The sequence below is a fragment of the Bemisia tabaci genome, chromosome 10 (assembly GCF_918797505.1).
Source record: "Bemisia tabaci chromosome 10, PGI_BMITA_v3".
NCBI lineage: Eukaryota > Metazoa > Arthropoda > Insecta > Hemiptera > Aleyrodidae > Bemisia > Bemisia tabaci.
In genome coordinates, this window is record NC_092802.1 from 41,521,949 (window position 1) to 41,535,928 (window position 13,980).

A 13,980-nucleotide genomic window follows, 5' to 3' on the forward strand; every position below is an offset into this window, starting at 1 on the left:
TACTTTTATCTATGAATTCAAATAAACAGTTCCCTCTTAGATGTCTGCCGTCCCCTTCCTATTTTGGATGGCTCCTTTTCTTAACTATCATATTTGCGGTCATACATTTTTTCCTCAAATTGTTTCTGAATTATTTTATGTTACTACCCACTTTATTGCAGTTCAATTGTTACCAAAAGCAATGAATTAATTGCATTTATTTTTTCAATACTTCTTATATCGCTGTCTCCTGCACGTGCTTATCCATCTACTCTGTAAAAGTCTTAAAGTTTGCTAAATCAAAGGAGCGAAAAATGGACATGTTTTTCTCCTGTTTCACTGCTCCGACTTTTGCTCTATTTCAGCATCTTTGATAAATGTATCCTCCCTGGATGATGGTTGCAAATTTATTTTTTGCATTTTCTTTTTCTCAGGATGCAGAAGCATGGGGAAAGCAATCGAAGACAGTGATCAGAATGATGAAAATGACAATTTCGACGCCAGTCAGCTGTTGGAGGCTGCGCTTCATCAGATAGATGGAATTATAGGTATCATCAACTGATTTTTTTCCTCCATTCTTTTTACTGTAAAAATCTTGTTCCAATCTTACCTGCTCATGAAAGAACTACGAACAATACAGAGAAACCTGGTGCCAGCTAAATTCTGCCATCATTTAACATGATGTTTTTTGTGACCAGGGGTGTAAAAAGTGCTCCATTGGGTGATCAACTGATCACAGAAGAAATGTGAAGGCACCTGAAAAGGGGAAACAGACATGAAGGTAGAAGGCATTCCACATTGTTCCTTTTTCAAATTTCGCACTATTTTTTCATATGAATATACTATTAGGTATTGGGAAGAAAACCATCAAGCCTTTAGTTTTATCTTAAAAGCTTATCAAATGCAGAAGATGCCAGGATGTATAGAACATCATATCGTCACCTTCCAGGCAAAGTATCACAAGCGCCATGCGACGTTTAAAAATTTCTGCCGCCATTTTATTTCTTTACTGAGAAATTGTTGGTTGAATCTGTTTGGAAATTTCACTAAATTTTATCGGCAGCACAAAGAAAATTCAGTGAAATTTTCGGACAGCTTCGTTGAACAATTTCTCTGTAAAAAAATAAAATGGCGGCGGAAATTTTTAAACGTCGCATGGCGCTTGTGATACTTTGCCTGGAAGGTGACGATATCAAATGGCTAGAGGTAAGCAAAACAGTCAGCAGCTTCATCCGCTCCAACAAAATAATTGTTTAAGTTTAAACTTCCACTCCCAACATCCACACATGGAATAATCCAAGCAAATAATCAACATCCTAGTTTCTTCTACCACCAATAATCAATAATCTAGCTATCTACTGACCATATATCTTGTTAGTGGCTGTTTGTGCCCATGCACTAAAGCCAAAGCACCGTTACAGGGCAAAAAGTAAAAAACTAAGCAAAATAGTCACATCTACTTTGCAGTGTTTCAAAATCTCATTTCCTATTTTAATTTTTGGGATGGAAACCAACCAGCATTTTCATTTAAACTAATATGAAAGGAAAATTACAACCATTTTATAGCGGAGATGTTGATTAATTCCCTGCTAAAAAATTAATACAGGAGATAAGATTTTGGAACTCTGCAATGTAGATGTGACTGTCCTGTTTAATATAAAATCCAAATAACAATGAAATTCACATTGTGTTTGAAGTGTGTCTAGCATCAGGAAAAACCGGAAAATATCAGAAAAATCGGATGTTTTATCAGGAATTTTTCTCACGCGAACCTCCTCAGTGGAGAAGTCTTACTGCTTTTTGCCTACCCTGCCAGGTGTCGTCGCGCTGTCTTTGTTTCCTGAAGTGAACGCTATTTATTTGCTTTTGGCTCTCTCAGAAGATCAAATTTGGCATCAAGCCGTGCGATATTTTCATCACAGAGAACTGTACAACCAAGAAAAAATAACGAAACTAAAATGGGTATGCCTAGTCAAGCCAGGCATCTTGTTTACCTACTACCAGTCATCCTGTCCCTAGGAGTAGCATAAGTAAATAAGTGGCAGCCAAACTTCAGGCGTGCAAAGAAAGTGAAGTAGCTAGCTGCCAAACTCAGGCGTGCGCGCCAAAGATAGCCAAACTTCAGGCGTACCCTTACGAAGTTAAGTGAAAGAAGGGGCAGCCAAACAGCAGGCGTGCATGGGAGCTGTGGACAGGATGAGACTGTGGTGACTACTCACTGAAAAGCTGAAGAACTGGAGCTTTTATAGGTGTTATTACATAAAGATTGAGTAATGATTGCATAACGGTCACGTTGCGTGACACGTGCCGATCTAAGTTACATAACTGAATGCCTGGCCTTATACTAACCGAACTTAACATAACTTAACTTCAGAACGAAAATAGAAAAGGTCCCTGTCCCCAACATTTCCGATAATTTCTCACCCGTAGCGCTTGTGTTGTATAGTGAAGGCCTCATCAAAAATCAGGAAAATATCAGGAATTTTCAGAATGACAAAATCAGGAATTTTTTATAAAATATCAGGAAAAATCTGGAAAATATCAGGATTTTTCAAAATTAAAAAATACTAGACACCCTGTTAAATCCCTTGTCTACATGCAGGGTCCTTTAAGCTTGATATCCATTGTTCTTTGATGTGCCTGATGTCACTTACCTACTTTCTGTTTGATCGGCAGGGGCATCCTCTGAGTCGTATTTTGCATCTGAAGTTCAAACGCAAGCATTTAACCCTACAGAAATGCTGCCATCTTCAAGACTACAGGTAAGTTTGTTTTCATGTACTTCTCTCCAAGACCATGAATAGGAAAAAGTAGGTATCATCATACTGAAAAACTCAAAGTTGAGTCAACTTTAAATTTGATTAAATTCAGCACTAAGGAAAAACTAATAATAATAGCTCTAAGAATTACTATTTGTGGCTTATGGTACCTTGTCCAGTTTAGTTCAAAAAAAGAACAAGCGAAAGGTGATAAGAGAGAAGACAGAAGAGGAGTTAAAATGAGAAGAAAGAAGAAAAAATGAAGAAACAGAAGGAGAATACAATATATGAGTGTTGTCTTTCAAAAATTTGAACTCTGATTTTAAGACCTAGTTTGACAGAAATCGCGCCAATGGAAAAATCAACGGATTCAACCAAAGTGAGCATAACTGCGTAAGACAAGAAAGAAATTTAGAAGGCAAAGAAATTTAACAACCAATCATCACGTTGCATAAACACAAATGGTACCATTTGGGCGGCATTGCGAGAAGTGAGAACTGAGTGACATCTCTTCCCAGCAAAAATATTTTCCGGGGCAAGAAACAATGGAGATGTTGCATGTGTGAGGAATTTGCGATTTGACTACTGATTCTCATGTAAAAGTTCGCGAGAAACACGATGGTGCCACTGTTTTCTCTGAAATCAACTCCTAAGCTCAAAAAAAGCTCTCAAGTTGAGGCCAAAATGGAGGGGATATCCTACGCTATCCTGAGAGTCCACCTCTACATCATAACAAACTCTCTATGCAAAGATAGGGAGCAAATACATTGACAGAGCTGCCACTTTATTTGGGGACTCAAAAACTGAAAACACAGCAACCCTGCTAATGTATTTGCTCTCTATCTTTGCATGAAGAGTCTGTCTTGATGTAGAGGTGGACTCTCAGGATAGCGTTGGATATCCCCTCCATTTTAGCCTCAACTTGAGAGCTTTTTTTGAGCTTGGGAGTTGATTTTAGAGAAAACCAGTGGCACCATCGTGTTTCTCGAGAAATTTTACATAAGAATCAGTAGTCAAATCGCAAATTCCTCACACATGCAACATCTCCATTATCTGAAATTCTTAAGAGGATCCACACGATTGGACGAACAAGAAAAAGAACACCAAGGAATGTGGCCTGAACTGTACGTAGCAAGGTGGCAAAATGGTGTTGGGTCCACACTAGTATGCAGGGAACTCAAGGCCAAAAAGTTAAAAAAATGTCAATTATAGTCACAAATCTTGAGCTTTCATGGGTACCATTCTAAGACTGAGGGAGGAGAGTGTTCAGCTCATGCAATTGTATTGAAATATTAAATTGTGGTCTTGCCGAGAAATCTATAAAGTTTAGGATCTTTTTAGACCTTGTAAACATTCTCTCCCCTCAGTCCTGTAATAGTATTCATCAGAGCTGAAAATTGTTTACTGTTATTGAAATTTTATCACCTTGTCACAATTGGACGTATTTCTATCAAACGGAACTATGTGCATTGTGACATGAGCCCTGTTATGCATGTATTCTTATGGGTCTCAGGGCTCATGGCTTAATGCACATAGCTCCGTTTGGCAGAAGTACGTCCAATTGTACTTGTTTGCCTACAATGAGCCTAACCACATGAGACATTGTGTAATTTTCTCTACTATTTTAATTTTCAAACCAAAAACTGAGCTAATTGTACCTCGAAATTTTGTGAGTATATTTTCATAATCTGGGGTAAACTGACAGAAAATTTGGAGGCTTTAAACAGCTCTATCTCCGTCAAAAATATAAAATAGGTATGAGAGAAAATTCGGCCATTAAATGCGTAAGGCTCATTTCGGTTGAAACCACAAAGCCTCTGTGCACTATTGAACCTTTCTATGCTGCTGTGCCCAGGAATAACGGAGCGTTTTTCCCCTGTTTAAACTTGCCAGTTGCGCAATTAAATGTGGATACTTTACGATAATATTAATGGAGAGAAGTGCTGATTTTTCTGGTGACAAAATAAAGGTGTTGCCGAATTTCCCCTGATTAAATTTTCACCTCAGAGACAAGTTGATGGGTTCATTATTGAGCTCTTCTTGAGGAGCCTTCTCAAGAAAAGAGACCTAATGAGAAGCTATTGGTATTAGGATTTTTCTTTGACTCTCCTATTCTTGTCTGAAAAAGCCTCTGTAGAAACTGCCTTTTATTTGGATACTGGAGAGGGTCAATAAAATATGGCCCGAATGAAAGTTTATGGTAACACAAACTTTTTCGGAAAATTTCATCTTGAGACAAGACTCAGACAGAGCTTTCCAGGCTTGTCAAATTTTTGCTGTCACATTGACCCTCCGGAACACTGTGACAACATAGGATTTCAATATGTTTTATTTTATCCTTCATATTCTACATTCAACCACCACACTGCATGTAAATTTGAGGAGCTTGAAGGATGAGGAGCATAAGTGTAGTTTTTGCTCCTTGAGAAATGCGTGTTTGAAGCTTCGAAATTACATGGATCCTTATGGCAGAAAAAAAGTTCAAACTGACTTTTTGCTGCTTAAAAATTGGAATTCAGGAGTGAATTTTTTACAGAAAATGCGTTAAGACAAGTTTTACTTAAAATCATTAATATCTCAATTTTTAAAAAAACTGCATTTTTGTGCCTTGTCCTCCAAGCCCCTTATTTAAGCCTGATGATGGATGTCTTTTCATCTAAATTTCATGTAGAATACGATTTGTACAACGAAAATTACTGAAAGTAACCTATGGACCATTGATGTATCATTTTTGATGTGCTCTGCAAACCTCTGATGGAAATAGGGTTGTGTTCTACCAATATATTTGGTATTACATTCTTAACATTTGATTCTGTAAACACCAGATGTGTTGTAAAGGTCTCTCTCTTTGTTAGTTTTGTGATTCAGCTTATGCTGAAGGTTGGTGTAGGTTTTAAGTGTTGGAATGAATCTATGCTTTTTTATTACCTGAGCGATTTTATTAGTATACTCGTTGAAGTAAGTTAGTGTTATATATTTTTCATCATCTGTAGGCTGGTTATTTCGGGTTTGAGCTGTTGATCTCTTATTTAGGTACTTTTTAATAATGTTGTTAACTGTGTTCAAGTGCCTTAGCCTACCTATATCTCTGCCAATTTGAAGAATGGCACATCATGAATAAATCACTAGTTTTTTATGTACGCCAGAAATTCAAATTTCTTCGTAACTATATCAGATCAACAATTGGACTGCATTTTGCAATTTGGAACCATAAATTCTGGCTCTTCATCACATACGTTGTATTTAAACCGGGCTAGAATTTACAGTTCCAAATTGCAAAATGTAGTCCAATTGATCTGCAGGGCTTTTTTTTGATAGAACGTATATTATGTGACATAGGTTGGGACTTCTTTCATACGTCAGATTAGAGCACGGTAGAAGTTGAAAGACGAAGAAAAAAAGGGTGATATAAAGGAGAATGAAAAGGGAATTAGCAGAAGAGGATGGAAGATAAATAGAGGAAGAAAGAAGAGGAGAATGGAGGAGGAGAAGGAAATTATGGAAGATAGAAATTGGTTGAAGAGGGAAAGGAGGAAGAAAGATGAGGATAAAGGAGAGGATGGAAGAGAAAGAGAGAAGAATAGAATGAAGAACCAAGCGAGGGGTGAGGTGGGAAGAGAGAAAGGTTGAAAAAGAAAAGGAGGAGGATGAAGAAGGAAAAGATAAACGAGAAGTGGAGACCGGGGAGGAAGGAAAGGACAAAGAAAAATAACTAGTTTTTCTTCCTCTTCCTCTTTTAATGATTTTCTCCTTTGTCTTCTTCTGTTTCTCTCTTTTTCAACCTTCCTCTCTTTCCCCCTCCCCCCTCGCTTGGTTCTTCATTTTATTCTTTTCTCTTTATCCTCATCTTTCTTCCTCCTTTCCCTCTTCAACCAGTCTCTCTCTTCCATAATCTCCCCCCTTCTCCTGTTCGTCCTCCTTTCTCTCTGTCTCCTTTTCTTTTCCATATAATCCTTCACATTCTTCTTCTTATCTTTCCGCTTTTCCTAATTTTTACTACGTCCCTATCTGGAGTCCTCGGCTGTTGCACATTTCGTGTCATCCAGAACTCTTCACATTGCTTCCGATCCTAACACTTGATCCCACCCGGCGAGTCGTCGGTCGTTGACTCGTTATCGAAAGACTTTGATCGATTGATCCCTATCCTAGCAATAGGATGTATCGATGAAGGTCATTCGATGGCGGTGCAGGAATCGACCCGCCGCTCCGTCGTGGCCGTGCGCCCCGTGAGGCGGGGGTGCGGTCGGTCGAAATGAAAGATGCGAGCCATGTGGCATCGGGAGCCACACGCCCTCCGCCGGCGCGGCGCGGCGAGTCGAGCGCCCGGCTAATTTTAACCCGCGAGAACCGCGAGCCGAAGGAGCCATCGTTCGAAATCCCTGGCATCTCAGTCGAACGCGGTGGCTTGCCGTAGTCGCAGTCGTACCCTCGTCCCTCTGCTTTTATCCCGGGTCGTGCTCCGAACTTGGGGGCCGCGGTTCGTTGCCCTCCGAGCTGGACGGTCCGGAGTTCCGGACCCGGAAGTGCTTCGTTTGCGTCCTTGCGTTCCATCGGAGGCTTCGGGATATTTCCAAGGACAACGTATGTAATCGCCCGCAGGGGAAGGGACCTTAGACCTTTGAGGTAGAGTTGGGTGAATCGAGTTCCGTCCAAGTATTGAAACGTGACATTTCGACAGAAAACTCTTTGAAGCCTTGATGAATATGACCGGTAGAAGAGTGTCAAAGTGTCAATAAACCAGTTACCTTTAGTTAATGATGTCGGTAGAGATCAGTAGAATAGTTAACCGTATCAATGGCATTTTTATCCTGTTCTACCGGTCGTTTCTATCAAGGAATGTCCTGAGAAAACGAGTTCTTAACGTCTCGGTATTTTTTTCTGCCTGTACCTAGATGGTGTGAACTTGTATTATAATCCCACACTATTGTGTCTTGAACATGCTAGCGTAGAATTTTAAAAACCCTTTCTCAGAGAGCATTTTTTGAGCTGCAACCTTCAATCGTGATAACCCTGATTTTTGAGCTTTTTTTGTGGCCAAACGTTCGTAGAAAACTCTTCTGTGGTGCCGTATCAATAACCCCATTTTCAGTTGAAGTGTACCGAGGTCTCTTTTCACGCTGGCAAGCACATATTATTCGGGACTTCTTGAAATTATCGGGAAAGTGTTACCTTTCCGTTGGCATCAGAGCTGATCTCGTACTCTCGAACTCTTGGAGCCCACTTAGATGAATATGGTCGCTATCCTGATGAGAACGAAAGAAATGTTGATTCCACTCTAATCACCGGACTTTTGTTTTCTCTGATGCATTGTGGATGCGGGTTGCATAATCGGCTCTCGCTAACTTCGACGTCCGAATAATTCAAAATTGCAAGAGAAGTAATCAAATCAGCTTAGCGGGGTCAAATTTCTGTACTCGCGAAATTTTTTAGGACTCGCAAAATTTCAAAACGTGACTTCTTATTTTCCTCTGGCTATAGCTCAGAATTCCTTTCTTTACGGGCTCAGCGATGTTCGAAGTGAATTGACAGATCGTGTATGACCTTTACTTTCCAGCCAACATAGGTTTTGTAAAATATTTCCCTCAAGAACGCCTCTTCTATTCTAGGATTATCGGAGAACGATATGTGATTGTGTGAAGTGATATAGACAACTCGAGCTTCGCGAGTGTTTTTACGATTGCAGAATCGAAAGCGCCTCGTTGAAGCCAAAACCTAAAGTGACTCCTTGAAATCGGGTTTAGTTCTGTTTCGTTTCAGGGGTTTCCTTTTGGATCCGATATCTCATGTACCCAACGAGACCAGGATAAGTAGCGTCTTATCAGAAGAGAGGCTGAGAGAGCCTTATCGATACCTAAATCATAGCGCCGCAACGAAACCAGATCCGGAAATTTCCAATTGAAACCGGAGCCCAATAGTTCCTCTTGTGTTCAGAACGGAAGCTGAAGTTGTTCTACATGAATCGGGACTAAAATTGCTCTAGCAGAACCAGAACCGGAAGCATCCGAACGAAACTGGAAGTGTCTACCTGAAGCTGGAACTAGAATTGAATGTGTTCCTTTTTAAAGAAAATCATTATCAACCTAGCGAGACCATAACCAGATGTGTATTAAAAAAATCAAACTGAATGAGCCCCTACAAGGCCAAAACTGGAAGTGCCTAAACGAGACCGAACCGCAAGCGCTCTGTTGAAACAATAATCGAAAGTGTTTCATTGTTTGAAACACTCTAATGGGATCAGAACCGGTAGTATCCCGTCAAAGTCAAAATAGGACGTGCCCCATTCAAACCGGAAACTCAAGTCAATTTTTGTAACGTGAAATTGGAACTGGGAGTGTTCCATCGGAACCGGGTTCCAAAGCTTTCCATTAAATCCGGAGCCTGTCTTCTCCTCCATCTTGTCTGTCTGTCATCTCAGAGCAGAAGTCGAAACCGGGAGTGCTTTTCGCGAGATCGGAGCCAGAAACGTCTCTTTGGGAAACGAAACCGGAACTAAAAGTGTTTCATCGAACCCTGAGTCAAAGGCACCCAAAATTAACCGGAGCTACGAGTGTCCTACAAAAGTAGAACCGGACGTGCCTACTGGAAACCGTAACCTGAAGTGTATTCTTGAGAGCACGCAAACAAGCGTATGTGGAAGTGTCCTACCAAAACTAGAACCAGGTGTATTCCATTCAAATCGGGACCAGGAAAGACTAATCGTAGCCAGAACTGGACGTGTCCCAGTGAGACCGTGGCTTAAAGTGTCCTCGAGAGTACCTAAACTTAAGCGGAGCGGGAAATGTCCCACCGAAACTAGAAGTGGTCGTGTTCAATTCAAACCAAGACCAGAAGTGTCCAATCGAAACGAAGAACCTGAATTGACTTGTCGAAACGAAGAACCGGACGATTCCTAATGGCACAGGTACCTGAATAGACTCGTCGAAACCAAGAACCGGACGATTCCTATTGGCACAGGAACCTGAATAGACTCGTCGAAACCAAGAACCGGACGATTCCTATTGGCACAGGAACCTGGATAGACTCGTCGGAACCAAGAACCGGACGATTCCTACTGGCACAGGAACCTGGATAGACTCGTCGGAACCAAGAACCGGACGATTCCTACTAGCACAGGAACCTGGATAGACTCGTCGAAACCAAGAACCGGACGATTCCTACTGGCACAGGAACCTGGATAGACTCGTCGGAACCAAGAACCGGACGATTTCCATCGACGATTCCCATGATGCGCGGCCGGTGAGCGGCTTGGCGTCCGAGATCGACAAAATGGTGAAGACGAGCGCCGGCGTGGCGAGCGTGATCGAGACGCTGGAGAAGCGGGCGGCCCGGAAGAAGACGAGCGTGGCGGCGCCGCGGACCCGGACGAGGGTCTCGGCGGAGAGGTCCCGGTCGAGGTCCCTCTCGACGGAGCCGGAGCCGGGAACCGAGGAGCCCGGTCGGGGCCGGGACCTGGAGTCCTCGAGTCCCTCCAGCTCCAGCCTGGATCTCGCCTCGTCCCCTGACGAGTTCCGCAACACCGCCCCCGCTCCCGCCTCGGCGCTCAAAAGGCTCAAGACGCGACACCGCACCAGCGCCGCAACCCACAGTAAGTTTCGCCGGAAACGGTTCTCATACGTCACACAGGGTGCCACAGTCAGGGAAAACCGGGAAATGTCAGGGAATTTTAAAAAGTCAGGGAAAATGACGAAAATGTCAGGGAAAATTTGTTCAATCACCTTCATTTGTTTACTAGAGTGGGTTCGAGGTTTCGAACAACAAATTTTGCCTGAAAATTATTTTCAATTATGCCTTCTTAGCCATCCGTCAGATCTTCAATTGTCAGGGAATTTCACCAAAACGTATCAGGAAAATCACGGAAATGTCAGGGAATTTCATTTTCTAAATTCTGTGGCAACCCTGGTCATAGAGGCGGGCGGAGATTGAAGGGCTCAAATCTGGGAACATTGTATCTTTTATCACTTCTTTTATTAACTTTATCGGTCATATTTATCAAGATGGTATGATAACTTTTTCTCACCGATTTTTTCAAATTTAAAAGCAAAGTAAAAGCATCAAAATTTGGATAAATCGGTAAGAAGAATGTTTCATAACATCTTGTAACTTTTCTTCTTCTCTTAATTTCCGTTTCTCCTCCTCCTTTGCCTCCTCCTCCTTTTTGTGTCTCTTATCTCTTTGCCTTTTATCTCTCCTTTTTCTACTTCCTCTTTTGCCTCCTCTTCTTTCTCCTCTTTCCTCTGGGGGTGGATCGCGTAGCGGCCAGGTGACATAGCCCCCTAGTCCGTGCTTCAAGCTCTCAGGCCTCCTAAATTTTCATTTCTGGCCACAGTTTCGTTCCACCGTTCTACTGGGCTGATTTTCACGATTTTTGCGGCTATCTACAGGTCATTGTCTCTAAATGAGCCCGCTCTATGCCGATTTTGGAAATGTAGCCCAGGTTTTTTATACAAACGTGGGAAAGTTGCAAATTCTCCCATTTAAAGAACGTATATTTTCAGATTTTTTTTTCCACTGTTCGTTCTAGCGTTCTACTGGGCCGATTTTCATAATTTTTTCGGCTATTGACTGTGATAGGTGACAGTCGACAGTTTCAAGATGAGCCCACTGTATTCAGATTAACTCACGGGGACCTGCATAGCGGGACCCAGATAGCAGGAAGCGTTCTTTGGGCGTTGGCCCGCGTAGCGGGCAAGTGGGTACCCACCCCGTAGTTCACCACTCAAATTGACAGGTTTTTTTTACCCAATTTATATTATTCACTGACATCTTCTCGATGTTCCTGTTGGGCCAGAATCCGACTCGGCCTCGAACGACAACGACTTCCAATGGATGGCGCAAACGGAAGACAACTCCTCGACCTCATCGCGGACCCTGAGCAGGGACAGAGACACCCTGACCCCTCTGACCCTGCGACGACGCCCCCGCGGGACCGGAAGCCTGGATCGGAGTCAGCTGCCCCGCAAGGAACGGGACAAGCGTTGCAAGTCCACTTCGTCCTACCCGCGGAGGCTCAAGCCGAGCCAAGGACGCTGTTTCGGGAGCGGGGACCTCGGGGAATGCTGCTGGCACGGGAGCAACCCTTACTTGAACGTTAATTTCCAGCGGGCTCAAATGTTCCCCTGTCACCATTGCGCCGTCCCGATTTGCTGTCAGATGGAGCATGCTGCGGCGCGGCCACGCTATCCCAAGGTTCGCTGTGAGGCAGCTAGCTTGCCAAGATTCCCGTTGTTTGGTTTTCTCGTGTTTGCATGACCGCTCTGCTATTCAGGGTGCCTTCGGGTCTGAAAAGTCCGAAAATAGTACTGATTGTTTTAAGGCGTCTGAAAGTATGAAAATACTACGAAAATTCCACAAAAATATCTGGAATTTGTCGCTTTATGCCGTACCATGCGTGTTTTTATGTAATTATTTTCCATGAAGAATCCAAGAGAAAGTTCTGTTATCTATAAATTTGGATATTTCTGTTTTGTTGTTTTGTTTATTCCAATTCCAAAACACAACTAGGGTTTGAACTTGAATCAGTTGGATTTAGAAAGGGAGTTTGGTTACTACTGCTCTTTTCAGATTCAAGATTCAGAAGATGGGAAGCAATAATTTTGTGTGTGGAACATGACCCATTCAATTATTATTCTACTTTTTGTATTGGATTCAGTTAGGGTTATTTAATGGTTTTGTTCATTAAACAATGCTGCTTGAAGAAACTGTGTAAACCATAATTTGCATTTTGTGTTATGTGTGGTTAAAACTCTTGTTAACTAATCTTATTCCTATTCCTGTGTCTCAACTAATCATTTCTTATTTTTGAAGCTGTTTAACTAACAGATTGATTTGTGGTACTGATTAGAGTTACATTTGGACTGCATTTTGCAATTTGGAACCATAAATTCTGGCCCGGTTTAAAAACAACGTATGTGCCATTAGTTTCCATATGCACATAAGGATTTTTTCAGATGAGCCAGAATTTATGCAGTTCCATTTATTTTTAAATGCTTGCCAAGTAATGAGAATTCCTAACTGTGACTTTTTACTCTTTAATTTGTTATTTTATCCGAGTGTTTTGTTTGTTTGTTTTTTTTCCTCAATCAAATGCACTACTTAAGATTTTATTATCTTCGATAATTTAAGTATGTTATTTTTGCCAAGAAATTTTTGTGAAAAATGCAGTTTTGTCTAAATTTTCTGTTACAATTCACACTATCCTGATACCTGTTTTGACTTTTATACTCGCTCTAAGTCGGCGACTGAATATTTTTTTCAAAATTTCAGTTGTCAGAATATCCTTCGATTTAATTTGTTTTTTGCATCTAGAATGATTCATTGGTTAAGATCTAGAATTTTTCTTGAAGGAATCAAAGGTTTTAGGAAAAAGAAAATAATAGCCAGTAAACAGCGCTTGGTTTTACATTTTTTTTTCTTTTAATGATGAAAACATGTTTTGTTGAAAATCATCAGGTAAATAATTGAATGAAAAAAATCCTAAAATTAAATGCAGTTTATTGGCAATAATCCTCTTAATAATAAAATATATACCTGCTATCTCTAACATATATTTCGATCAAAGGAATCATTTAGTGATCATTTAGGATCATTTTAGTGACGGTCCTGACGATTTGTTCATTGTTTGTTTGTTTCATTTGTTCCAGCCTCCAGAGGAGTTGGAAGATCAGTTCAAAAGACTGGAAAACGACAAAGACTCCCTGCAACTACAAGTTGTTGTCCTCAGTGATCAGATCGACGCTCAGTCGGAGAAAATCTCTGATCTCGAGAAATCGCTCGCTGAGCAAAAAGAACGATTCGAATCAATGAAGGAACTGCTTCAAAAGGTAATCTGCATAGTTTAATGTGTTTATCCATGCCAAGGTGTCTACTAGTCCTGCAGCCTGATTGTTGAAATTTTTTGTTTGTCTTGACAACATAGATGATATAGGTTAAAAGGCGGAGCGTGATTGGTCGGCTATGTCTTATCACTGCTTTGTCGTGCCTATGTCGGGTTGAACTCACGACAAGCTAATGGCACCTCTTAAGTTTCCGACAGTATGTCGTCCATTCCACCTAACAAAGGCATGACAAAGCAGCGATAAGACATAGCCGACCAATCACGCTCCGTCCATGTCATCTGTTGTCCGACAAACAAAAAATTTCAACAATTAGGCCGCTGAGAGTCTAGAAATAAATAGTACTAGTTTTTTAAGGGTGGTCCGGAAGTACTGAAAACGTGCGGAAATTCTGCAAGACGGTCTGGAAT

General features: G+C 41.4%; 1 protein-coding gene across 5 annotated transcripts in view; it reads left to right on the forward strand.

The window, feature by feature from the left end:
- Positions 1-413: 413 nt before the first annotated feature.
- The window catches only part of Liprin-beta (liprin-beta 1), a 31,212-nt gene continuing 17,645 nt past the window's right edge, over positions 414-13,980 (forward strand). For 3 of the 5 annotated variants that reach the window (XR_011900631.1, XM_019043799.2, XM_019043798.2), the window contains exons 1-3: positions 7,683-10,323; positions 11,527-11,924; positions 13,379-13,558. Coding sequence is in view for 4 of the 5 variants with exons in the window: in XM_019043799.2 (XP_018899344.2) it covers positions 10,005-10,323; positions 11,527-11,924; positions 13,379-13,558 (897 nt within the window). In the remaining variant the exon portion in view is untranslated. Of the gene's footprint in view, positions 528-2,655; positions 2,742-7,678; positions 10,324-11,526; positions 11,925-13,378; positions 13,559-13,980 lie in introns of those variants that run through there. The other 2 variants (XM_019043800.2, XM_019043797.2) reach the window with 2 other exon arrangements.